At 61.5% G+C, this 26,198-nt stretch overlaps 1 protein-coding gene across 3 annotated transcripts; it reads right to left on the bottom strand.

Annotated features, from left to right (window-relative positions):
* Window positions 1–59: 59 nt before the first annotated feature.
* CACNA1H (calcium voltage-gated channel subunit alpha1 H) lies at window positions 60–26,198 on the bottom strand. 3 transcript variants are annotated; one of them, XM_064478291.1, is made up of 34 exons: window positions 25,633–26,198; window positions 25,399–25,532; window positions 24,860–24,957; window positions 22,570–22,729; window positions 21,948–22,266; window positions 21,727–21,819; window positions 19,806–20,565; window positions 18,317–18,759; window positions 16,492–16,643; window positions 15,559–15,744; window positions 14,757–14,874; window positions 14,309–14,464; window positions 14,034–14,124; window positions 13,678–13,886; window positions 12,020–12,436; window positions 11,519–11,619; window positions 11,258–11,381; window positions 11,111–11,179; window positions 10,810–10,994; window positions 10,375–10,501; window positions 10,026–10,151; window positions 9,734–9,823; window positions 9,328–9,520; window positions 8,667–8,684; window positions 8,515–8,565; window positions 7,370–7,521; window positions 6,467–6,576; window positions 6,133–6,266; window positions 5,818–5,888; window positions 4,260–4,338; window positions 3,220–3,341; window positions 2,704–3,127; window positions 2,431–2,591; window positions 60–1,858 (listed from the first exon to the last, which is right to left on the bottom strand). In XM_064478291.1, the coding sequence occupies exons 1-34, from the start codon at window positions 25,855–25,857 to the stop codon at window positions 854–856; spliced, it is 6,903 nt and encodes a 2,300-aa protein (XP_064334361.1). In that variant the 5' UTR covers window positions 25,858–26,198; the 3' UTR covers window positions 60–853. The 3 variants fall into 3 exon arrangements, with proteins under 3 accessions (XP_064334361.1, XP_064334362.1, XP_064334363.1); XM_064478292.1 differs by lacking the exon at window positions 8,515–8,565; XM_064478293.1 differs by lacking the exons at window positions 8,515–8,565; window positions 8,667–8,684.

The raw sequence follows: 26,198 nt of genomic DNA, 5'->3' as shown, positions 1-26,198 counted from the left end.
CAGGCCATGGGCTCACCACCCTCCCACGCAGGGAATGGATTCTGACTGTGGAAATCCAATGCTTTTCTTAAATAAGTTAATATTTATTCTGCTTTGCTTTGCCCCCAATCCCAAGTCCCCTTGACTTGAGAAGTGGAGTATTCTGCTTCATATTATTGCAACGTTTAACCTGAATTTATAAAAGAAATGAAATGAAACAAGGGGTGTCAGCTGAAACTCGCCACGGGCAGCAGGGGTCTCACTGGAAAGTCCCCAAAGCCCTGGTGACTGGCCGTTTCCGAGAGTCCAGTCAGGGGTATTCTCCAAATGCCGAGGGGGACAGAAGTGGGGAGTGAGCACAAAGGGGAGCGATGAGGGGTGGAGACAAACAGATGAGAACTCAGACTGTGAGTGACGTGAAGCGTGGCCACGTGGCCTCGGGGACGGAGCCGCCACCCAGACGGCACAAGTGGCCCCGAGCGTGTTCCCTATAAAAATTAGTGGATGTGAGGATCGGGCTCTGCTGGGCGGCCTCTGCCTTTCCCCCTTTGGTCATTTTCTGGTCCTTGTCCCTTGGACAAAGCTCTCGTTACAGGACTGATGACCAGGCTGCAACCTGGCCTCAGAGCAGGGCGCCAAACTCGGAAATCCCAAACCTGAATGGACAGGAGGGAGGCTTCAGTCCGCGGGCTCCCCAGGCTCCGCAACACCCGGAACAGCGTCTGCCTCCCCGCACACTGGGCTGACACTCACCCGGCTCCTCTACCCATGGTGGGGTCTGACCTGGGGTCCATGGATGGCCCAGCCTGGCGCCACCACCCTGCTGGGTGCACCCCAACCCCAGCGCCAAGGCCAGTGCGTACTGCACCTCGAGCTACACGGGCTCATCTACACTGTCACCCAGGGTGCTGGTGGCTGGGGGGGACCCTTTCTTCAGGGGACTCTGGGGGACTGTGAGGTGAAGCCCTTGTCCCTCCCCTGGGGGGTCACCAGGTGGAGTGGGTGGCTCGGTCTGCTGAGGTTCCGGAGGTGCCGTAGCACCTGAGGATGAAACTCGGGGTTCTGCGGCAACACCATGGCCGCCGTTGAAGAACAGGTCCCCGCTAGGGCCCCCCATGTCCAGCGGCTCAAAGGAAAAGTTTGGGATGGTCAGGTGTTCTGTACGGCAGGGGGCCTGGCCCCACCGCTCCCCTTTGGGAGCAGCGTCCACCCCTGCATTGTCCATGGGCTCCAGGGGGTCCCTGTGGGGTGCGGCCTCGCAGGACGGGGTTCTCCGCCGCAGGGTGGTGCTGCTGCCCTCTGCCGCAGGGGGCCGGGCCGTGCCCTCATCCTCCGCGGGGGGGTCTATGGAGATGCAGGGGGGGCTCATCTTCTTCTTCCTGCGTGACCCCAGAGCCAATTCAGCCTCCTGGGCCCGGGCCGTCACCTCACCGGTCTCTGGGCGGCCGTCTACGCAGCCTTGCTCCACTGAGGGCCGCCTCTGTTCGTCGGCTCGGCCCGGCTGGTCCAGGAAGCCCTGGGTGCCAACACTGTAGAGCCCGTGCAGGGCTGGCTCACCGCCCACCACCCCACGGGCAGCAGGCGAGGCTGAGGGGCTGCGGGCAGAGCTGGTGATGTGGCTGACCTCCTCGTCGGCCGCGTCTGGGGCCTCGCCCTCCTGCCCGCCTGGGGCCAGCTGCCGGCTGGAGATGCAACGCTGTCCAAAAGTGTGCTTGCGGGTGCGGACGTTGGCGGGCCTTGGGGAACGGGACGGGGACCGCAAGGAGGCCCCCAGCGACGCCTGCCTCACAGGAGTCTTCCCGCCAGGCTCTCCCCAACCAGGGCTGCTGTCCCCGGGGGCGTCAACCTGCCCTTCCGGGGACTCGGTGTGCACGGCCTCCTGCAAGGATACGAAGTCGGGTGAGACCAGGCAGAGCACAGGCAGCAGCTGGGGCACAGAGATACCTCCCCACCTCTGGGTCAGGGTGGGCTTGTGACCCGCAAGACTAGGGGCTGGGAGCTGCCGGTGTGGGTACACTGTCCCCCAGATTGCATGCAGTATCCAGCCACCATGCTGGTCAAACTGGGGAGGGGCTGTGAAGAGCAGAGGGCTCGGGCCTGAGCTCCTATGGACATAACCTTCTATAGGCCCCTGGGGCCCCAGCGACCACCCCACCCTGTGCACCAAGAGCCCAGCCTGGCACCCCAAGGAGGGAGGAAAGGAAAGAGGCTGAAGCCACAGGGCAGTGGTCTGTGGGTACAGGTGGGGTCTGAGAAATCACTGCTGGTGGCTCCTGGGGTCCAAGGTGCTGCCTGAGGAGGGAACGCAGGTCCCCATGGCCAGGTATCATCATCACAGGCTCCAGGGACATGGCATCCACTTCTCTAGTGTCCCCATCACTCATTCCTCAAATGGGGAAGGAATCCCCACAGACCCTCAGGTCTCGGCTAAGGATCAGGGGCTCCTCCTACCTGTCTGCAGAGCAGCCGGCTGAGGCTGGGGGAGCAAGCTGCACCCCGAGGGGGCAGAGCACGGAGAGTGTTGCTGGCCCTGGCTGGGGAAGCTGTGGCTGATGGGACCTGGAGAGAGGCACAGGACTCCACAGGTGGCGAGTTGGTGGAGGTGACTGGACCTGGGGTGGGGGAGGGCCTGTAATGCGAAGCTGTCAACAGGCCCAAGACCCCGACCTGCCTGCCTGCTCGCCTACCCACCCACCACCAGGCTGCCTCTGCGAGGGGCCGTACCCAAGGTGCCTGGGTAGGTCTCCATCTCCACCTCCTGCAGTGGCTGGGGGTGAGCGGCAGCGGCGGGCGCCACAGGCCGGAACATGTAGCTGTCGTTGGGCAGCGAGAGCATCCGAGACACGGATACTTTGCGCACAACCAGCAGACTGGGAGCGTCTGGCCCGGTGCCCGGGCTCTGCGGAGCCCCAGGCCTGGGGCGGGCGGGGGGCCCCTGAGCCATCTCCAGCTCAAGCTCAGCGTCCAGCTCGGCATCCTCACGGGCCTCCTTGTTGCTCTCCTCCAGGTGTTTCATGAGCACAGCCACCACCACGTTGACCAGCACGAACTGGGCAACCAGCACGAAGGTGACGAAGTAGATGGGTGAGATGGCTGGCAGATAGCTGAGGCAGTGCTTGTCCTCGCGTGCGCACTCCCTAAGTGTGTCCTGTGGACGGAGGGTGGCGGGCAGGCTCCCCTCTCCGCTGCCAGGGCCACCCCGCCGTCTCCAACCTCCCGGCCCACTGTCCAGGCTGCTACCTTCATGATCCCATTCCAGTTGTCCCCCGTGGACACTCGGAACAGCGTGAGGAAGGCCATACCGAAGTTGGAGAAGGTGGCGTGTCTGCTCAGGCCCTCGCAGGGGTTGTCCTCACTGCACTCTGCCGGGAGGGACCCGGGTAGCCCGCGCATTGGTGTGGTGCATGCATGGTCCCTTGCCCCTCCCCCAGGGAGAAGTTATGCTCCTCTGGGACGCGGCAGGGGCCTAGCTCTTGGGCCCTGGCAGGCAGGCATTTACAGGAGGTAAGGACCAGGGGGCACGGCCCTTCAAAGTAAGGTGGCTCCTCCTAGACCTGGAGTCTGCCTTGGGGAATGCATGCTGTGTCTGGGTGCATTGGCCAAGCCCTTGGTGTGAGCCTGGCTCTGCTCAGCCCCAGAGGACAGCACTGCCAGCTCCCTAGGTCCACCTCTGGGTTGGCATGCCCTCGGGCTCTGCACAGTGATGGGGCCACCCTGGGGCATGAGGTGCCCCAGATTCTGGGCCAGGGGCCAAGAGTGCTCAGTCACAGGGTCTGGACAACCAGCTGCCAGACCACCTCAACCACCTCACAGACAGGGCCACTAATGGCTCTTGGAAGTCACTGTGCCTCTTCAGTGGCACCAGGACAGGAAAGAATGGGGGCCCCCCAAGGCGTGAGCTGCCACCAAAGGTCCCCATGGGTCCCACCCAGTCTGGCCAGAGCCTCAGGCCTGGGGGTCTAAGGAAACTCCTTGTGATAATTAAGAAGGACTTGCTGCAGCATGTCCCCTGTCAACAAGGTGGGGTTCAGGTGGACCCCGTGTGTGTGCATGTGCACTGACACGTGGCTCAGTCCTCCTGGCCACAGTCGGAACATGTGTGCGTGTCTGTGTGCGAGTCAGGGGTGTGGCACCACGCTTCTGCAGGAGCTGCTTACATGTCCACCTCCCGCAGCACCCTGAGCTGTGAGTGGGCTGTGTGCACATGCGTGAAGCTCTACCTTCCGAATCCCGTATTGGGCGGGTGGGGCCAGGGGCGGGCACTGCGCAGGCGCACTCACCAAGCCTCCCGAACAGCTCCACTCCCAGGGCAGCATAGATAAAAAACAGGAGCATGAAAAGCAGGCCGAGGTTCCCTACCTACACGAGGAGAGAAGTAGAACGAGGTCAGGGTGGCCTCGGCCCCTCCCCACCCCTCTCACCATGTACGGCTGGCCGGGGAGTCACGTTCCCAGGGACTGCCTTGACGCCTGCTCTTAACTCCTCCTCCTTGGCCCCGAAGCTCCTGTGGCCCCCAGGGCTCCCTGTCCTGCCTGGCGCCCAAGCCCCCTCTGCTGGCCTCTGCCCCTCCTTGGCTCCTCCGCTCACCCTGCACCCAGGACCACCCTGCCTCCAGCTCCTCCACCCCTCAGGGTCTGGAAGGCCTCCCTGGGACTCTGGTGGACTCTGTGCAGGGCCTGCCGCCAGCTGCGGGGTCCCCATGGCGAGAGGAGGGCTGCAGCTCTGCAAACTGAGCGAGGCCTCACCTGACCCCTGCCCCAGGCCCTCCTGTGGACTCACCGCCCACCATCCCTGCAAGTGCTCAGGTTGCACTCCAGGCAGGGAGCCCCATCCTCACACACCTCCCATGACCCTGATGTGACTGCTCCCCCTTTTCTCCAGCATCTGCTCCAGCCTTCCGAGGTAGTACACTGGGGTGTGGCCAGGCCCAGGCTTCCCGCCTTGATCCCCTCCCATCTGACAGACACCAGGCAGTCACAGAGAAGCACTGAGGGCTGAGGAATGCTGCTGAGGGGATGAGTGAGGATTGGCTGCAGGCAAAGGACATGGGGAGCAGCTGGGTACATGGATGAGTAGATGGTTGGTGGATGGGGTGCTGGGTGGACAGGCAGCTGTCGGGGTGAGTAGGTGGCTGGGAGGCAGCTGGCTGGGTAGGAACAGCTGGACTAGTGGACAGAGAGCTGGCTAGCATGGCTGGATGATGGGCGGTGGACGCATGGGTGGATGAGTGGACAGACAGCTGTCTGGATGGATGAACACATGGGCGGTTGGGTGGATGGATGGTTGGTCGATAGAGATCCATGAATAATGGATACATGGATGGATGGCTGGTAAGGTGGATGGGAAGGATTGGGTACTGCAGAGATAAGACTGATTCTTTCAAGTCAAGAGGCCACAAAGGATCAGGGTGGTGGCTGTGGGCATAAGATGCAGGGCCTCTACTGGCTCTAGAGAAAAGAGACCTTTGGCCAATACTTGAGCCCTGGCTGTGGTCCTCCAAACTCAGGCAAGCCCACCTAAGCCACAGGCTCCTCCCTTGGCCTGAATCCCACTGCATCCTGAATTGCACTCGGGGAGGTGGGCACTGGTTATCAGTCTTCCCCAGAGAAACTGGACTGAGGCCCAGAAGGCAGTTGGCCCACCCCTCTCACAGCACAGCTGAGTTACTCCCTGCAGGAGGCAGTTACCGCAAGACTGGCGGACCACATGCATGAGTTATATGGGATTGACAGCAAGTGAGGCCCTCCCTGCAGCCTCATCCTCTCGGGGGCACCTGCGATGCTCACCCTGAGAGCAGGGAAGCCAGACCTGGGTCAGGCCCTGGAGCTGCTGACCTACCTGGGGCAGCGCCTGAACCACCGTGTCCAGCAGGGCCCGCATGCCAGTGGCCATCTTGAGCAGCTTCAGCACTAGGGCCGGGAGCCAAGCATTAGTGGGGAGCAGTGGGGTCCCAGGCCAGTCTGACCCTTCCACGGCTGGCCAGACCCAGACCACTCCCCATCACCAGCACCTGGTCCATTGGTGTGTGGCAAGGAAGGACGCAGTGGGTGGGTGGACAGCAGAGCCCTGCTGAAGGTCCCATGCCAAACTGGCCATCAGCAGGGCCCTCTTGACAGCCCAGGGGGACCTCGGCAGGATGGGCGGGCAGCATACCTCGGGCGATTCGAAGCACACGCATGATGCGGATGATTGTGGGGTTGATGGGCAGTGCTGCGTTCATCTCGATCTCCTCCAGGGTGATACCCATGATGGACAGCAAGACGATGGCCAGGTCCAGCTGGTTCCATCTGGGCCGGGGAGACAGGCGAGGCTCAGTGTCAGCCACCACCTCCTCCTTGGCACCCCCAGCCTTTCAGAGCAAGAGGATTCTCCTCCCTGTCCCCTGGGATTGTTCTGGTGTCACCACAGGGTGGCCTGCACCTCTACAAGGCACCATTACCTCTTCGGGCCTCAGGCTGAGGCTCTCACCCGCCCCTGCCCCACACACCTGTCCTTGAAGAACCTCCGGAACCCAAAGGCCACCAGCTTCAGCACAGCCTCGAAGACGAAGACGATGGTGAAGACGTAATTACAGTACTTGAGGGCCTCATCCAGAGACTGCGGGCGGAGCGTCAGGCTTTGGAGGCGCCCTGCTCGGGGTGCCTCTCCCCTCCCTGCTCCCCACCCCCACCCTGCCTCTCCCCCAACAATCGCACTGGGTGCCCCACCCACCCCGCACCTGGGCCCTGACCACCCTGCCCCATCTCTCTTCTCTGCTGACTTGGAAACCTCCCCTTGCACGAGACAGGTCTCTCTGAGACCCAGTCATTACTGGATGTAGGTCTTGCCAGGACAGGGAGGATCACCTGCATTTACCCTCGCAGCATTTTGAGGATAACCCTCAGGTGGGGAGAACCTGTCCCACAGAGCACAGACTCCTGGCCCTGCCTAGACCAGCCCCACCCACAGCCAGAGCAGGGGCCGGCCCAGCACATGAGTCAGCTTCACATAAAGAGTCAGAGGCTCTCTGCTCCTGGGGAGGATGGGGTCTTTAACGGAATGGTGGAGATGCTACCAGAGGACGTCTCCTGCCCAGTCCCCTCTCTCAGTCTAGCTTATCCTGGACTGTGGAATTCACAGCCTGGGAAGCTGGACTTGGGCACAGTCCCACTGCCCACATTTTGGATCCAACTTCTCTTGGTGTTGGGGAGGCCCTTGGAGCAGGTGGCTCTGGGAATTTCCACCCATTTTAAAGGAATGAGGACGCTTTGTTCAAGCCACACCTCGGTGGACCCCATAAACCCTGGAGATGGCTGAGGCATGGCTGTAGACCTGGGGTCCCCGGTTCTCCAGGCAGTGGCCCTGCAGGGGGTTATCCCCTGGCTACTGGCCTGCAGGCAGCGAGCCCCACCTTGGGCTGGTTGTAGTGCTCCATGGACATGGTGATGACGTTGACACCGATGATGAAGGTGATAAAGAGATCCAGGTAGTGGCTGGTGCACAGGGAGTGGATGGAGCGGCGTGTGGGTGAGTAGTCTGCATAGTAGGGCCGGCGCTGGGCCTCTGCAGAGAGATGGTGCAGATGAGTGGGGTGGGCAGGGCTGGGCGGGGTTTGGGGGGGCTGCCTCCTGCAGGCTGGAGTGTGGGGGTGCTGGGGGAGGGCCGGGGCTCAGACATGGGCCTCAGGGGCAGGTCACCCACCAAACTCCTCCACTGCAGGGGTCCCAGCCCCAAGGCAGACCCCAGGAGTGGGCCTGGAAGCGAGACCCCACCTGGGTCCTGCCCGGACCTTGCCCTGATTGGAGCTCCCAAGCCGGGGCCCATGTGGTCCACTCTCCTGGGCTGGCATCAGGGTTCAGAGACACCTCAGTGATGAAGGGTGGGCAGACGAGAGTTTTCTTGGGTAGCACAGCCCACCACATACCCCTTCTCCCAGGCTGGGCACGCGCTGCCTTCTGGCTGCCAGGCCCAGGTTCCTTCCACTCCCTGTCCTCTGCGGGGGCCAGAGGCCAAATGCCCGCTGTCTGGGGTCTGCCCAATCTATGATGCATCTGAGATTGATGGCTGTGACCTGGGAGTGGGGGTCATGCATCCCCCAGCAAGCCTGTCTGCACTAAATGCTCCACGTGCAATAACCCTTTAGGGCAGATTGGTGCCTGCTGAGCTCCCACTGGATGAGGGAATAGCTGCCACCACTACACAGGGAACCCACCTCGGCCATAGAACCCCATGGGCGAGGACCAGGGCCCGACGGGAACTGATCCCTCCCTGCGGTCTGCATGCTCCTCGGTCTGGCATGCGGTCACTAGAGAGCTCGGCTCAGCTCTTGCAGCCAAAGAGGCCAGTGGCCAGTTGGGCCAGGCCAGCACTGAGGACATGGAGCAGCCAGGAGCCAGCAGGCGTCCCAGGTGTGGCAGAGAAGCAGTCAAGCATGCAAGCCGGGCAGGGGAACACACATGAGCCAGGAGGCAGCAGCATGGACACCAGACAGGCTGGCTGGCAACTCTTCCTCCCTCCCGCTGGCACCTGGTGCCCACCCTAGCTTCCCATGCCCACCCTGTGGTGGACCCCAGCGGGCTTGGCACCGCCTGCGGTGTCCACCTTTTCCTGTGGCAGTGGCAGAGGGACGGAGGTCAGGCCAGTCCACAGCCCCGTGCAGTGGCCGGCAGAAGCAGGGAGGCTAAGGCATGCAGGGCGGGGGCAGGTACCTGGGTTGGGGAAAGTGCCTGGAAAGACAAGGAGACGATCTGAGCTGGCCACAGTGGGCAGGGCCAGGAGACTCCACAAGGGGCGGGCGGGGCGGGGGATGCTTAGCAGCCCCTCCTGCAGAAAGCCCTCTTTGCTCCCACGCTGGGTGGAGTTTTCCTAAGACCTTCTCTCTGTCTTGGATGGCTTTGCTTGCTCCCCCCTTGGCATGAGAACTCATGGGGGTGAGCCTGCCCTACAGTGATCGAACTCAGAACTGGGGTCTCATTCATCACCTGTGTCTCCTGGGAAGGGACCTCTGCCTCTTGCTGCAGCTGCCCTCCCCGCCTGGGCCCTTCCTCTGAGGGCAAGAAGAGCAAGCAGGCAGAACTATTCAGTGAGGCTGGGGCTGGGGGGCCAAAGGGAGTGTGGCCACACGGTGGGCCCCGGGGTGCAGCCACTGAGCTGCTGCCTGGGTGCTGGCTGCATAGCACGGCTCAAGTGCCGGGGAGGCCCGGGCCAGTAGCGGCTGGGTCTCGGAGCTGCCGCAGGTTGGTCCTCTGGTCCCCTGCCACCCTCAGGGACCTCAGGGACAGGCGCACAGGGAGCTGGGGCAGGTGGAAAGGACTGGGGTGGCACACAGGTACCAACCAGCCACCACCACCGCAACTGGGAGTGCCTTACTCCTGCGTTTCCTCTCCAGGCGCCGCTGCCGCTTCTCTTCCCGCCGCCGCGCCTCCTCGGCCTCCTGGTGCTGCCGGCACTTGTGGAAGTTCTCCACCACGACACCCACAAACATGTTGAGCACAAAGAAGCTGACGATGAGCAGGAAGGAGATGAAGTAGAGCAGCATCCAAGGGTTGTGGTTGGGCACCGGCTGCAGCATAGGAGTGGTACGTGGGTGCCAACCGGCCGGGGCGCCCCTCCCAGGCACAGCCTTGCCTGCAGGGGAGCTCTGGCCCACGATGAGGAACTCTGGAAGTCCTCAGAGGCCAAAGGCGGCCTCTTGGCAGAAGTTCCCTAAGATGACCAGAGAATACAGGAAGAACAGTCCACTAGGAGGCCCAGGGCTACCCACTGCCCACCGCACCTGCTGGTCTATGCCCACGGCGTCCAGCCCGTCGTACATGATGTTCACCCAGCCATCCTTGGATGAGAGCACGAACAGGGACATGAGCGCCTGCCAGGCCAGAGCAAGGTGGTGACTGCTGGGCGTGTGGGCACAGGCTCCCCCAAAGGACCACACCCCCGACCACAGCCTCACTCACAACACACCAAGGTCCTGCCACTCCTGCCTTTCAGACGAGGGCGAAGCTAGCTGAGACCACTCCCACCAAGCCTGCCCCCACCCTGACCCCTCCCCAGCCCCCAGCCCCACGTACCTGGCCCAGGTTGTCAAAGTTATACTTGCGCCGCACCCAGCGGTAGTGAGCTGCCCGGCACTCTGCCTTAGTGGAGATGTTCCTGGTGTCGGCACCATCGCAGTAGTAAAACTTCCCTTTGAAGAGCTGAGCAAGGCAAGGAGGGCACTCGAGGGTTGGGCACTCGAGGGTCATGCACTGCAACCCCACCTTCCAGATCCGCCCACCTGGGGCACCTGGAGCAGCCAGGCAGAGATTAGGGTTTCTCTCCCTGTCGGCTGGGGCCTTGGCCCTCCCGGGACTGCTATGCTGTTGCTGACCACCAACCACCATCCTGTGGAGGGACACCCAGGTAAGCAGGGCCACGAACCTGCACCCCCAGGATGCCAAAGATGATGAAGAAGGCACAGCAGATGAGGACAATGTTTCCAATGGGCCTGAGCGATGATATCAGAGTCTCAACCACCAGCTTGAGGCCCGGAGCGCGGCTGATGACCCTGTGCGAGGGGCAGAGGGAATAAGCTGTGTGGCCCACCCAAGGGAGCAGCCACCAGGACAGGGCCTAGTGCTGCAAAGACCCCACCCCAAGCTGGCCCCAGTCCCAATCTCCCCTGGACTCCACCTGCCCCACCACCTGGATCCACCCCATCCTGCCCTGGACCCCCCACCCCCAACCCAGCCCCACCCCACCATCTGGATCCACCCCACCCCATGTCCCTTCCCTGGCCCCACCCCATCCTGCCCCACCATGCCCATCTAGCCCTACCCCACCCTGCCTTGGCTCCGTACCACCAGCCCCACCCACCTCAGGGGCCGAAGTGTCCGCAGCAGGCGCAGCACACGCAGGATGCCCAGGATCTTGGCGCCACCGGCCGAGGCCATGGCCACGACGATGTCGACCAGGGACACCAGGACCAGCAGCCCATCCAGCACGTTCCAGCTGCTCTGCAGATAGGCGTGCTCGCCAGAGACCAGGCCCAGGGCCACTACCTGACAGGTGCAGAGGACAGGCCCAGTGGAAGGTGGGCAGGTGAGCTGAACAGAGGCCTGGGGCTGGGCCTTAAGGCCAGAAGGACAGACTCCCGGCCCCCCTGGACATGCTGTACCTTCACCATCATCTCAGCCACGAAGATTGCTGTGAAAATGTAGTTGGAGACGCTGAGGAAGACGCGCTCCTGCAGGAGACAGGACTGTGGGAGGGGCCTGCCATGGCTGCGAGACCCCACCCCTCCCGGACAAGAAGGGCGCCTCACGGTGCTGCCAGGGTCGATGTCTGGCCTTTCCAGGGCGATCGTGATGCAGTTAAGGAAGATGAAGACGAGGACAACATGATCAAACATCTTGTGAGCGATGATCTTCTGGCATGAGATGCGGAACCTGGGGGCCAAGGGTAGGGGGTTAGGAAAGCCCTGGCCAAGCCCTGGCTTCCCAGTCCCTGTGACTCCAGAGGAGGCATGCTAGGCGCTCACCGCGTGGTGGGGACACAGGGGCCCCCTGTCAGGCACACCCCTCACCTGTTCTGGGGGGAGAAGAGGTACAGGGCCCAGGGCTCTCGGCTCCGACAGCACTTGGGCTTGTAGGGCTCCAGCACTTTCTGCAGCCGGGAGCAGCAGCTCTGGGGAGGCAGGGGTTGGGTCCTCAGGGCCCCTCCCAGCCTGGTCAGCCCCCAGCCTCTCCTGCCCTCAGGCCCAGCCCTGTCCACCCACCCAGGAACTGGGTGAGGGACCTATGCTGGGAGTCCGTGGAGGCTAGGTGAGTGCCCCTCTCAGATCGAGCCCTCAGCTGGAGTTGGGGCTGACACAGGGATAAATCCCACTCCAGAGCTCCTGGGGGATCAGCTGAGGCTCCATCAGCTGGATCAGGTCCTGTCCAGTTTGTTCTGCTTCCCTCTCCCTCCTGAAGGCCCCCCGTGAGCACCACACCCCAAGTCACACCTTGGGGAACCAGCCCATGGCCAGAGGGAAGCCAAACCAACTCCCCACAACTGGACTGTGACGCAGTACCCCCCAACTCACATCCTCCACGTCATCATCAAACTCAGCCAGGTCCTCCTTGTGGCTGTCGATGCGCAGGAAGAACTCGCTGGGCAGGGCTAGCACCTGCCCATTGCAGTCATGAAACTTAGTGGGCAGCAGGGTGGCCGGCCGTGGGGGCTGTAGGTCCAGTGTGCTGCGGTGGTCCAGGGACTCGGCATGCCGCAGTGGCGTGGCACATATGCCTGGTGAGGCCCCTGCCCCAGGCCTGCCGTCCTCAGCCTCCTCGTCTGTGCTGCCGCTGCCCTTGCCCTCTCCGGATAGCAGAGACTCACGCTCCCCACGCTGGCTCCGGCGCTTGAGGCTGGGCGCACGGCCCAGGCTGTTCCAGCTCGAGCGCCGGCTGCTCCAGGCGCTGTTGGGGCCCCAGTGGGTGCAGGGCGAGCTGCGCAGGCTGGACTATGGGGAGGGAGCAAGAGTGAGCAGGCCAGGTCCCCCAAGTACCCCAAACATCCAGCCTCAGGGGTACCCAGCAAAGGGGCCTTTCCTATCCAGTGGTGCCACCATTAACACCTGTAGGTGACATCTGTACATAGATCATCTTTCAGGAGCAGACAGCCCTGCTCAGGAGATGCTGGCAGCACTGCATCTTCAGTGAGACTCCTGCAGCACACAGTGGGGTCGACAATGAACTAGAGACAAAGCCAGCCAGTGTCAGAACACTAAGCGGGCCCCACGGGGCTGCTCGCGGACCAGAGGGTGGGCAAGGGTCATCAAAGGGTCCGGGACCAGCTACGGACCAGGCATCCTCAGATGCCACTGAGATGCTGACCATGATCTCTCAAGTGGGGCCCAAAATCAGCTTCTCATTGGCAGACTCTAGACTTGCAAAGAGAAGCTGGCCCATGACCTCAAGAAGTAAACTGGACTGTGACGCAGGGATTTCACCCGTGCTGCACCCATCCCCACTGCCCTCCGTCATTTTTACCTCCTGGGTCTAGCAGGAGCTGAGCTGGAATCCCCACTCCACAGCCCATCCACTGCCCTTGGGCTCCTAGCAGCTTGGCTGTGATGCATCTTGTCGCTAAATCACTCTGCCCATCCAAGGCTCAGCCGTGAAGCTTTTCCCTTACTGATACACACGATCAATCGGTCTTGATAGTCTGCCCAGACTTCCTCCGGGCTCATATCCTCTCCCCCCTCATTAGCTCATCCTGCTCAGCCCACCCCTCTGGGGCTCTTCAGAGAAGCTGGTTTCGGCTGTGTCTGCTGGGGGCGGTGTTTCCCGGGTTTATCTGGAAAGACTTCAGGGGCTCCAGCTCCACAGGGCGCTGTGGATCGTGACGCATGGAACCCTCCACCCAGCTTCCAAAAACTGTTGTGTATATTCAGTTTTTATACCTTTTTGCCATCCGTTCTCTATTTTTCCTTCTTATGTACGCTCTGTACCCTGACAGCTTTTATCTTTGATTACAATTTGGAAGATAAACTTCCAGCCCGACGTTCTACTTGCCCGTTCTTACTCCTTAGAACAGCAGCTTCTGGCTCCATTTACAGAAAACAAGGCACTCGGGGCCAGAGATTCATAGGGTATGACTGTGGGGCATGTGGGACCCTCAATCATCTCTGGGGAAGGCCCTGGGGAACTAAGCAGGTGGAGCCTGAAAGTGCCCAGAGGCCGAGGAGGGGAGGATCCCTACCAGAGACTTCTGGTCCCCTAGCTGGGGGTCCACGGAACTGCTGCTGCCACGCCGAGAGTCCAGGAGGCTGTGGGCTGCATCCAGGTGTGGGGAGCTCTTAGGGGTGGGCATGGGTGTGGCTGCTGTGCGCATGATGACAGGAGGGGGCAGGCTGCCCCGGCCCTCCAGGTGCCCGTTGGGGGTCACCGCCAGTGAGTACATCTTCATCTCTGGAGGGGAGGAGGTCACTCAAGGCTGCAGAGCTCCCAGGAAGGAGAGTTTGCCCACCCAGGACTCACCCGCAGGACTCCAGCTGCACCTGCACCAGGTGGGCAGCATCCCCTCCAGCCCTGCCCCGCCCTCAGCCGCAGGCACACCTGTGGCCCTGAGGCCTCTGAACTTGTCCAGATCCTCCTCCACGTGGGTAGATGTCTTGTCTTCATCTGTGTCAGACCTGTTGGCGTCACCCTGTGCCCATGGAGCAGATGGTACATGTGAGGCTTCCCTTGGAGGCTGGGGGCGGGTGCGGATGGAAGGGCCCAACAGGTAGAGGACCGAGGCCTCTTCACGTCGGTCTGGGCAGGACTCCTGCACAACATGCCTGGCTCCCACTGCCTCCCCCTGGAAGCCTCCCTCACCTCATGTCCCTCACCTCGGCCTGGAAACCCTCCACCAGGATGGCCACCAGCAGGTTGAAGAGCACGTAGTTGCCAAAGGTCATGAGAGCCACGAAGTAGAGGGCGGCCCAGGAGGAGGTGGAGGCCATGCCGTTGTAGAGAACCACGTTCCAGTCCTCCTGGGTGAGGATCTGGGGGAGGAGGGGCAGCCAAGCAGCTCAGGCCCAACATGGGGGCCAATGGGGCACCAGGACGGTGGGCATGGCTGTGGAAATGCTGACAGGCCCTCAGGACCAGAGAGAGCGCTGGACAAGCGAGACCAAGTCCACCTCCCTGGGGCCCAGTCAGTATCCCTGCCACCATTCCCAGCTCTTCACCTGTGCTGGCCTCAAAGGGGCCTCGGCCAGCTCTGGGGTTGCCCTGAGCAGGGCTGTGGCCCTCCAGGAACCGTTTACATCAGGGGATGGTCCTACCAGGTTTTACCTGGAACACGGTGACGATGGCCCACAGCAAGGAATCAAAGTTCTTCCTGTCAGGGACCGTGTCTCCGGTGTCCGTCTTCAGGCTGAATTTGCAGCCAAATAGGTGCATACCGAGGATGCTGAGGACGGGAGGCAGGGATGCAGTGGCGGTGGGGGTGGGGTGCAGGAGGTGGGATGGAGAGTGCTCTGCCTGGTCACCTCCACACCCAGCAGCTGCTCCTCTACACCTCCCCCACCAGGCCCCTAGCTTTCTGGTTCACGGGGCCCTCCCAGTGCCCGCGGCCTAGCTATTTCCATTGTACGGGTGGGAAGACCAAGGCTAGGGGCAGGAGAAACAACCAGAGGCCACTCTGGCTTCTGGCAGTGGCCAGGACCGGGACTGTCTCTGCCCCAGCCACTTCCCCGAGGCCTGAGCCCCAGTCCAGGATGGCCCGCGGCAGGGGCTCAGGAAACATCAATTAAAATCAAGGAACTCCAGCCCAGCTGCCCTGCCATTCCTCTGCATCCCATCATTCTTGCCTTTTCTTTAGGCGAAGTCCCCAATCCATCCAGCTAGGAGCCTGACCCATTCCCCCCCCACCCCAGCTGTGAGCCCACGAGAGCAGAGCCCAGCATCAGTGCTGTTAGAAGGAACTAGCAACTGAGTTTCTGCTGCCACTTGGAGGCTCCCGGGTCTGATGCCAGAAGCACAGGGCTGGTGTGGTGGGAGAGGCCTTCTCTCTGGGGCAGGCACGTGTGCTGAGCCCCAGGCCTTGCCCTCACAGCCAGGCTCGGGGTGGGATGACCCCTCAGCGGGCACCCACCTGAAGATGAAGATAAAGAGCATGAGCAGCATGCAGAAGGTGGCCACGTTGTCCATGGTCTTCATGAGCACCACCAGCTGGCGCCGCAGCGCGGGCATGAAGCGTACCAGCTTCAGCACCCGCAGCAGCCGGAAGGTCCGCAGCACCGACAGCCCACCATCCGCTTGCCCGATGATCTCCCAGACGCTGCAGGTGAGCCAACGATCAGATGGGCCTTTCTCTGGCCACGTGTCCCTGTGCGCACCCTGACCCTGGGATGCCCTCTTCCCAGCAACGGGAACAGAGCCCAGTAGCCACTGTGGCCTTTGCTCAACTCCATGCGGGAAGCAGGTTGGGCTGAGGGATGGAGGCAACATCTCTGAAGCCCCCAATCAGCTGCCATCCCTGGTGGTTGCCCGACCCCCAGCAGCTGCCAGAACCTTGGTGCTGGCCTAGTCAGTAGCTTCTCAATTAAGGGCCTTTCCCAATCCTGTGTCTTTTAAGCTATGCCTGGCTTGTCTGTTCTTATTAGGGTGGGGGAATCCCTTGACTCCTAAGGGCCCTGCTTCTTCCTGGAGGAGGGATTCCCCAAGATTATCCTGTTCTTTCTGTGTTGATTTTGCTCCAGCAGATGCCCTGGGGGCAAGCTGGCCTTCCTCGCAGGGGCTGAGCCCTCAGTGGAGTCCAGACTCCAGATGAAAGCCTGCCGAGCGCCCACTCTGTTCCTGCAGGGAACAGCTCCACCAGATCCTAGAAACATCCATCTGAGATGCGCTGACCTACCTGTGTGTACCCGACAGTGCCCGTGGGGAGGGGCAGGGGGCCCTGCTCAAGACATTCCCCTTTTGCTTGTCATGAAATGCTCCTGGCAGGGCCTCATCCACTGGCTGAGGCTGTTGCCTGAGGCTGGAGCCTCTCAGGCCCCTGTGGGCTGAGCAGGAGGTGGGGACCCACCTGATAACGACAATAATGCCATCGAAGATGTTGTAGGGGTTCCGGATGTAGCCCACTGGGCCGCAGGCCAGCAGCTTTAGCAGCATCTCCAGGGCAAACATGCTTGTGAACACAATGTTGCTGATCTCCAAGGCGTTGGTCAGCTCGTCAGGCTGGGGGCGGCAGAGGGGCTGTCAGTGCCTGCCCATGGTTCCCACTACTCCCTGAGAGCGGAGGGATACTGCCCGCGTGGTCTAGGAGCAGGGAAGGCTACATGGAGGGGCCAAGGGGCAGTGGCAGCATCTCAGAAGGAGCCCACTTGGCTGCCATCTGGAGGAGGAAAGCAGGACCGCAGGGTACTCCCTCCAGCTGGACCCAGGCCTGCCTCTATCTCCTGACTGTCCCTGACTCCCCCCAGCCCTGCCCGACCTCCCCACCATGTCTGAGAACCAGGGTTCTGGAGACTTCCCAGACTTCCCAAGCGCAGGGCACAGGAACAGGGCCTGGAGCATCTGCGCCAAGGATCCAGGGTGGGTGTGGGGGTGCACAGGGTGTGGACAACATGGCTGCTGCCTCTGAACAGCTGCCCTGACCCCTAGTGGCCTTGCACACCCCTCCTTGTTGGCAGAAGGCCTAGAGACCTCTTACTGGGGATGTGCTGGCCTGTGTGTGCGTGCACCTGCACATGTGTATACATGTGCACACCAGCACCAGCATAAATGCTTGCATGTATGTGCACCTATGTGCCAGTCTGTGGCCTGCTTGGGTGCACATGTGAGTTTCCGCCTGCACCAGTGCATGCAGCTGTATGTGCTGTGTGTATGCACAGCCACCTATGTATGCATGTGCACATGAATCCACATCTGCACAGATAAGCTTTGTGTGCATACATGTGTGCACCTGTGTTTGTGCTCCTGTATGCACATGTATGCAATCAGGTATATGTGTGCACGTTCAAGGGTGTGTACGTGTGTGTGCGCGCGCACGCATACATGCGCAGAGGCTTTTCCTTGCCAAGGAGTCCTTCGTGGCCTGTTGCTGTCTCTGCCTTGGATCTCACCCTCACAAAGAGAAGCTCTCTGCCGGGGCCTGCTGGTGGCTAACACTGCTTGGGTTTGTCCCTAAATTGCTCCAGGATGAAAGAACACAGCTGAAGTGACTTGAAAAGCCCAGAGGGCGGAAGATGAGGAAGTCAATTTAGGCGATAAAAGTGAACTGGCCTCTCTCCCCAGAGAGGGCTCCCTCTCCCTGCCTGACCCGGCTGCTGCTCATCTCTGCCAAGGCCCCAGTGCTGGGCTGAAGCTGGAGTGGACCAGTGTGCAGGGTAGGGTCTAGGCATCAGGCAACTGGGGGGCCAGGCATCAACCCCACAATTCCTCCTCTGAAGACCGCTCTACACCAGTGGCCTCTTGTAGCCACCTGGGGGCACCCCAGGGGGTACAGCCGGTAGGTCTGGCTCATGTAAGGGGGGGACCTCTCCCTGCAAGAGCTGGGCTGTGGAGATCCCATCCTGAGAAGAGCACTGAATGGCCCAATGAGCACTTAGGCCCCCTGCTGCCCCTGGGTCTGTGATCTCAACCATCTACCCAAGATGGGAGGACCCCCGGCTGGGAGCCATGGTTTCTCTGGTCACCACTCATCAGAGACTGGGCCAAGGATAAGTGTTAGTGTTTGCTGAGTGACCAATAAAAATTCCCACAACAGCCAACATCCAACTCCCAGGCCATCCCTGTTCCCCTATCCCCACAAACCCCTCTGTGGGGCCCTGTAAGAAGCTGCATTCCCAAGACACGAGATATGTGCTCCTGGGGGGTCACTCCAAGGGCCATCCATGCAGCCCACCCACCTGCTCGTGGTACTCGACGCCCATGCTCAGCGTATTGGTGAGGATGGCCACCATGATGCCACGGTTGAAGTACTTGCTGTCCACGATCCTGCGCAGCTTGCCACTGAAGGAGGTCCAGACACGGCCCAACCCACCCGGCTCACCCGCTGCTGCCCACCGCTGCGCCCGCCGCCGTGCCCCACCTGGGCCTGGCGCATCCACCGCTGGGGATGGCTGCATGGGGTCGCGGCGGTCCCCATGCCGCACATCCTGTGTGAACTCGTAGACCCCGTTGCTGTCTGAGTCTCCGCTGTCTGAGTCACTGAATTCCAGCTCCGGGTCCTCCAGGGCGCTGGTGCAGTATGGGCAGTTGCTCAGCTCACAGGTCAGTGTGCCCGCCTGGGGGCTGGGCAGGGGACAGGGCACGCTCAGGCCCGACAGGCGGCTGGGGGCCTGGCCCAGTCCTGTGGGGAGAAGGACAAGGGCAGGCTCAGGCTGCTCAGCTGTTACACCAGGCGCCTGGGGTCCACACACATGTGGAGACTGACGTGGGGTGTCCACATGCACACCTGGGCACACGCACAACCTGCACGGGGGCTCTCTGTTCACACTCCGGGGCAGGCACACAAATAGGCAGAGAAGCTTATCCACCGGGGGCCACGCCATTCACAGAAGAGTAACACAAGCCACTTTCTAGCAGCCATGTTAAACAGGTGAAGGGAACGTGAACATTCCAGCACAGGATGCACTTGAGCCATCATCACTCAGTTACTACCTCCCAGTGCCAAGTCTCTGGGGCCTGGGTGACTCTGCACAGTGGCGGCTTGGACTTGCCACAGTCAGGGGCCCTGTGAGGCCAAGCTGCCTCAGCACACACACACTGTGACACACTTGCTTGCACACCTCAGGCACAGCACGTAGGATGTACACAGCGGTCCAGGCACACATACCCCTATACACCTGCACACATCACCTGGGAGGGCCTCGGTCTTTGCGGGGCCCAGACACCTGGGGGTTGTGCTGTCCTGCCTGACCCAGCTGGGAGGACCAAGTGTACTGGGGGGCACCCCAGCAACACTCTCCTCGACCCTTGGGGGCTCTGTGACCTTGGCTTCTCCTCCCTACCACCCCAGCCTGTCTCGCCACCTATAAAGGGGGCCAGCCACTCCCCCAGAGAAGCAACCAGGCTGTGGACATGGGCAGAGGGCCCCTCTCGGCAGGGGCACTGGGACACAGTCCTGGGGGGTTGGGTGGCTTTCCTTTGCCAGCCTCGGAATTCCTATTTCTATGTGGCAAATGCTCCTGCCCCACCGAGCTGTCAGCTCTTAAGGGCTATGGGCTGGACAGAAACAGTTGCCTTCAGAAGTACCCAGACCCTCCCCACTCTCTTCTTCCCTTCATCCAGGGCTCGAGAGGGGAAAGCTGGGCTCAGGATGGTACCCACACAAGCGAGGATGTCCCCGGAGCCCCGCCCCCACTCCCATTGCTCTCCACAGGGCGGGGTCCTTACCATGCTCCCCAACCAGGTGCTGGAGCTTCTCGCAGGGATCAGGGCTGCTCAGGCTCAGGGGGCTGTGCCCCCCAGCTCCCAGCGGCCCGCTGGACCGCTTCCCCTTGCTGCCGCCTGCAGCTGAAGGTAGGATGGTGGGGTAGTTCATGGCGCCCAGCCCAGTGGCCAGCTTGAGGCCGGCAGTAGTGGTGGCTGCGGCATGTGCCACCCTGGCCCTCTCCTGTGGCCCTTCCACATGACAGTCTGCATGGTACACGCTGTGCACTGACTCAGCGTCAGGGGGCCCACGCCCAGGTGAGGGCGGCACTCCAGCCCGCACCAGCCTGGTGTCCCCGGCGCCCTCCTCGGGGCCCGGCCGGCGCGGGCTGCCATGGCTGAAGTGGTAGTGGTGGTGGTGGTGGTGGTGGTGATGGTAGACCAGGTGGTGGATGGAGGTGGTGCGCCCACCCGCCCGCCGCGCCCGGCGCCCGGGACCCTGGCCATGCAGCGCACTGCTGGGGTCGACCTTCTTGCACCAGCGACTCTGCCAGCGGGCGTAGAGGCGCAGGCCTCGGCGCTTCACCTTGCGGTAGATGTGGCCCACGTACCGGAGAAGCTCCTCGTAGCAGCTGCCCGGCTCTGAGAAGCTGGCGAGTGTGCTGTCATTGGACAGGTAGCGGGCCCGCTGCTCCCGCATCAGCTGGTTCTCTCGTTGCTTCGTCTCTGAGAATTGTGTGGCGATCACCACCAGGCACAGGTTGATCATGAAGAAGGAACCCACCTGCGGCAGGCGGGTGGCAGTGAGCCTCCAGGCAACCCGCCCACAGCTCACTCACCCGGCGTGTGCCCCAAAGAGCTGAAGAAGGGGGACACGGAGACCCACCGCCTTGGGTATCAGTATTGGGCGGGGCAGGAGGCCAGGCCAGCAGCTATGATTTCCACACAACAGAGCTGAAGTCCCTGATGGGGGACATACTGAGACCTACCGTGCACTGCTCATTCTCGGGGCCAGGGACACAGCCAAGTGTGGCTGGTGGGGGCACCCTGTGATGGGGGGCGTCCCTGCTGATTTGAGGCTGGGCCCCAACACTGGGGATGGGTGGTGTGAGGTGGTGTCTCTTGCCTATTTGTAGACAACTGCAGGACACAAGGGGAGACCCTCCTTGCAAAATCTGGGTGGTTTGTCCCCTTCTTCAGATCTGTCACCAGCCAGACCTTCCCACCCAGGTCAAGCCTTCTCCAATCCCAATGGCTTCACTGTCCTCAGTGACACTCTCCTCTGCTTGTGCTTATGGTCTGAGATAAGGAGGGGCGGCTGCCTGGTTCAATTCACTGCTGGTCCTTGTAGACCCAGCCCCATACACTGCAGGGCCACTGAGAGAACCAAGTGAGGGCCACACCTGGAGGCCACATGCACTGTGGATGTCTGTGCCTGAGAGAAACACTTACACTGCAGAGGAATGTACCTGGGCACCCGTGTACACTGGAGGGGTAGGACACCAAGAGGTGGTCCTGACTCTCCTGCAGCCTCCTGATAGGACCTGGCCATAGCAGAGGCCAAGGGGCCATGTGAGGCCTCTCTCCCCTCCCCCTCAACAGGCTTCTGTCCTCCCAGGCCTGCCCATTTCCTCCCTTTGGGGCTGGACAGAAGCTCTGTGCTCCACCAAGGGCCCCCATCCCACTTGCCCTGGACAAGACAACCCTGGGCCTCTGCTGCCCCTGCCCAGCCCTATACCTCAGCCAGGCGCAGGAACCCAGGAGGGCCAACAGAGACCAGGACGGAGCAGCACCGGGGGCACGAGCAGATCACATTGGACCCCAGGGGCAGGAGGACATCCACTAACAGGAGCTTGGGGATCTGAGACAGCCTGTCACAAGGTGGGGCGCCTCCACCCGCTCACACCCTTCACCGAGCACATCCCACCCAGCTGCCCGCACTTACGATGATGAGCAGGATGAAGTAGATGAAGTTGTAAAAGGAGTGGGCATCCATGACGTAGTACATGATGTCCACCCAGCCCTCCAGCGTGATCACCTGGGGGGGCAGGCGGCTGGACACACGGACGGCCCTGGGAGGGCAGCGGGGCAAGAAAGCCCTGCCTGGCACCAGCCCCCAGGCCCCGCAGGCTGGGCGCCCGGCGTTGGGGGGGACCCGGAGCCCACCTGGAAGATGGCAATCCAGGCGTAGCCGATGTTGTCAAAGCTGATGGCCCCATTGTGTGGGTTGGAGTCACCAGAGCGGCACACGTTGTAGTACTGGTTCCAATTGATGCAGGTGTGATGGCCGGCGCCACCTGTGCCCTCGGCCTGCAGCTGCCCATAGGCCTCCCAGCCCAGCGTGCACTCCACGCGCAGCTCACGGCGGCTGGGGATGTGTGAGCACTTCTGCATGCCGTTGTCCCGGCGGGAGGAGCAGATGAAAGGGTTCTCCTCGCCCTCCTCCGGCTGGTAGTATGGCCGCAGGAAGCTGAGATTACTGTTCCTGGGGGCACCAAGATGGAGAGACAGAGAGACACATAGAGATGGAAACGGAGATATAGAGACAAATAGAAAAACACAGAAAAGCAAACACAGAAACAGACGTAAAAACAAAAGGTAAAAAAGATCCAAGCTCAGTAGTGCTAGCGGAGCTCCAGGAAGAGCATGCCCCTGGAGCCCAGCCTGGAGGAGCCTGGAGAGGAGGAGCCTGTTGGGGTGGGGCTGGAGGGGATGAGATTGCTGGGGGCAGGAGGCCAGGGAGAATGTGTTAGGGGAGTGGCCTGCTGGGTGGGCGGGGCCTGTGCACCTGGCAAAGGTGCTGTCCAGAAAGCAGCGGTTGCGCAGCAGGCCAGCCCAAAGCTGGACTCCCACGATGCCGAAGATGAAGAAGACAAAGAAGCAGAGCAGGAGAACGTTCCCGAGCATGGGGAGTGTGTCCAGCAGCAGCGTGACCAGGATCCGCATGCCTGCAGGTGGCAGAGCAGCTGGTCAGCATGGCAGAACACTCCTGGGGAATCCCTGAAACTCCCAGTTCCCCCTGGGAACCCTAAGCCACACCCCTCCCCACCCCCTGCCGTTCACAGAGGGGTATCGGTGCCTCTGCAGGAGATCTGCACCTGGCCCCTCCATGTCCAACAGGCCCCAAGGAACAGACACCTGTGGGTCAGACCCCACAGAGGGGAGCAAAGCCTCAGCCTGGAGGATGTCAGGGAGGGCAGTCCCTGCTCCTCGCAGATGCTGGCCAGGACCATACTGCATCCAGGCAGGCCCCTAGGGTGACTGGCCCAGACGCTCCGGGGCCCCAGGCTCCATCATGGGAGCAGCAGCCTCAGGGACCACCAGCAGCTAAGGCTCCAGCTGCCTCCCACACTCAGGAGCCCGGGGGTCCCGCAACAGGTACAGGGTTCAGGGACCTGCATTTCATTCTATTCTCTGTGAGAATCATGTGGAGCAGAGCCCTGCACTGGAGGGAGGTGTGCACCCCTAGGGCAGGAGACACTTTTGAAGCTCTCATTCTTGGGTGCAGTGGGCTGTGTGGATGCAAATTAATCCGAGTGGACCAGCTGAGCCTCACTTCCCCCTTGCTTGGTCATGGGCCTGCCCCCTCCCAGACCTCGGCAAGGATAAGACTCATTTCTGGAAACAAGCAAGGGCCAGGCTAAGGGTGCAGACAGAGCCCTAAACTGCAGGGCAGGTGCCAAGGCTTCATGGAGACCACCTGGGGCTGGCGGATGGCAAAATGGGCCCCTGGGGTCTCAGAGGAGAATCACAGCTGGGAGGGGCACTGAAGTTTCAGAAATACCAGGAGGAAGATTGATCAGGGACAAAAGTCAGTGAGCACTGCCCTGGCCAGACAGCAACAGGCTTAGAAGCCACAGATGGCCCAAGGTTCAGAGTGGACCCCAGGCAGTCAGAGTGAGATACAGCCATGAATATGACCATTTGAGGCTCATCATGAGGTACATGTGGTCCTATCTGGGGGACGTACCCTGTACGGGACAGGGGCATGTCCCCAGAGGAGACTGTGGGCAGCAATTCTGGCCACTGGAGGCATTTGGCCTGAAAAGGAAGATCTGTGCTGTGACAGAGGTGGTACTGTCACATGATGCTCTGAAAGGGGGCCCAGGTGAGCAGACTGAGTGCACGGTGGTGCCAGGCACAGAGCTGAGAACCACGTGTGACACCTCACCTCACAGCCATCCTTAAGGGGTACCACTAGTGTCCTGCTGTCACAGTTGGGGAAGCTGAGGCTCAGAGAGGTACAGTAACTTGCCCAGGGTCACACATCTGAACCCTGAGGATAGAGCCAGGTAGTGGGTGGAAGGAAGGCCAAGGGGTCCCAAGGCAGCCCCAGAAGGAGGGAGTGCCCCACCCCAGGAGTATGTAACTTTTCAGGAGGGCTGCAGGACCAACTCTGACCACCTGGGTCTGGCTTCGGGGGCCACTAGGACCCAGGCCAGGCCATCAGAAAGGCAGTGCACACCTACACTGTACGTGCAGACCCGCACACAGGTGTGTATATATACATGCCTCACAGTTGTGTGGGCACTTCCCCCACCCCCACCCCTCCAGGAAAATTAACAGCTGAATTCAATCATAGCATTGAACACCATGAAGACACAGGAAATCCCAAACACCCTCTGTGTGGACAGATGACCAGGGTCAGGATGGGCTACTTTCCAACAAGCAGCCACATGACTTCCTGGAAGCTTCTCCATGCTTCCCTGTAGTACTAGATATACACTTTGGCTGCGCTTGGACTTGAGAATCACTGTGATGGGCCAGACAAGAAAGCCACGAGAGTCTGCACAGCTCCCAGGAATGACTCCAAATGCTGTGCAGATGAGAAGACTAAGGTTCAGAGTGGCCCCTGTCACTCAGCAGCCCCATGGGGAGCCAGGACCCCACACAGCCTGACTTTCCATCATACCCTAACGTTGTCCAGGGTTGCTCCATCCTCCCCCCAAAAGCAGCAGCAAATCCTCAGGTGCCCGTGGCAAGTGGCAGGAGGCCAGCCTCTCCTGCCCCAACACCGTATGATGCCATACAGGCAGTGTGGCCTCCAGGTCCTGTGCCCAGGGTGAGGGATTACTTACTGGGCACACGGTTGATGGCGCGGAGGGGCCGCAGCACGCGCACTGTCCGGATGGCTGAGAGGCTCACGTTGTGTCCGTCCAGAGAGTACTCCATCATGCTGGGGTAGGAGCAGAGGAAAGGGAGGCTCAGGCTATGGGCATGTGCTCTGAGGTCAGAGCCAGGTCAGCAGGCACATGGTTCTCTCCAAAACACTCTGCCAGCTGAGGCCAGGAGGCCCGGGGCAGATGAGCACATGCCAGAGGCCTGACCCCCATACCGTGTACTCAGCCATGCTGGGCCCTGAGGCAGAGGGAACACAATCTTGGGACATCACTGGGGGCTCCTCACCACTCATAGGCCACCCCATGCACTCAGAGTCTGTCCCGCCGCCCCTGGTGCTGGCACAGGGAGCCCTGGGACAAGTGTCCGCCCCTAGCACCCCACCCCTAGCCATCTCTCAGATCCAGCTCTGCCTGAAGGCACCTCCCCAGCCCTCTTCCTGGGGCACCAAGGGGTCACTCCCAGGTCTAGGGCTTGTCCACAGCAGGGCAGGCCATACCCCGCCATGACAATGAAGAAGTCCAGCCTGTTCCATGTGTCACCCAGGTAGCACTTCTGTCCGAATAGCCCCAGGGCGATCATCTTGATGACCATCTCCACCGCGAAGAACGCGAAGATGAAGTCGTCAAAGGCCTGCAGGAGGCGGGCCTGAGAGGCAGGTCTGCACCCCTCCACTCCCCAGCCCTCATCACCCATGATCAGCCCTGCCCTGCCAGCCCCGCTGGACACCCACCTCCAGGATGCTGCAGCGCTCCGAGCGGCACTCAACATCCTCACAGGGCCGGAACATGCCGAGGGTCACGCAGTTGAGCATGATGACCAGCATGCTGACGTGCTCAAACCACGTGGGGCCAGAGTTAAGGGTCCACACGCAGGCAGAGGAGCCCTGGGACCTGCCCCCAGCACCTGGCAAAGCTGCCCCAGGGCCAGGCCCTTGACATCCCCATGCCTGCCCCATCAGCTGGGCAGTGAGGGACAGACCCCTGACACCAGTCTCTGGACTCCACTGCCAACCTCTCGTGTACAGCAGGACCCTGGATGGAGGCGGCCACTGCCCCCCAACTCCAGTGTACCAAACTAGTCAGACTCTTGAATGAGCAGCCTCAGGGATGCTGCCCAACCTGGACCCCAATTACCACAGATGTCCACCAACTGTGAAGACATCATAAGGGTGGCCCCAGAGCCCCCTCCCTGCAGCCCTGCATGAACCCTCCTGTGACCTCTGACCGTGGTGACAGGCAATAATGTGAACTTTAGCTCAACTCAGTGTCTGGGCCTGGAGGACCAGCAGCCCTACTC

Source organism: Camelus dromedarius, chromosome 24 (assembly GCF_036321535.1).
Source record: "Camelus dromedarius isolate mCamDro1 chromosome 24, mCamDro1.pat, whole genome shotgun sequence".
Lineage (NCBI taxonomy): Eukaryota > Metazoa > Chordata > Mammalia > Artiodactyla > Camelidae > Camelus > Camelus dromedarius.
This window is presented reverse-complemented; position numbering and strand designations above follow the sequence as displayed.

Excerpts from the sequence above, each read along its gene's own strand:
- CACNA1H (XM_064478291.1), bottom strand. The coding sequence starts at position 25,857 with ATGGGGCAGGCATGGGGATGTCAAGGGCCTGGCCCTGGGGCAGCTTTG. Across the intron at positions 13,887-14,033 it reads CAGAGGCCTCAGGGCCACAG|AGATGAAGATGTACTCACTG; the intron begins GTGTGCCTGCGG and ends CCTCCCCTCCAG. Across the intron at positions 11,382-11,518 it reads CTCTTCTCCCCCCAGAACAG|GTTCCGCATCTCATGCCAGA; the intron begins GTGAGGGGTGTG and ends CTTGGCCCCCAG.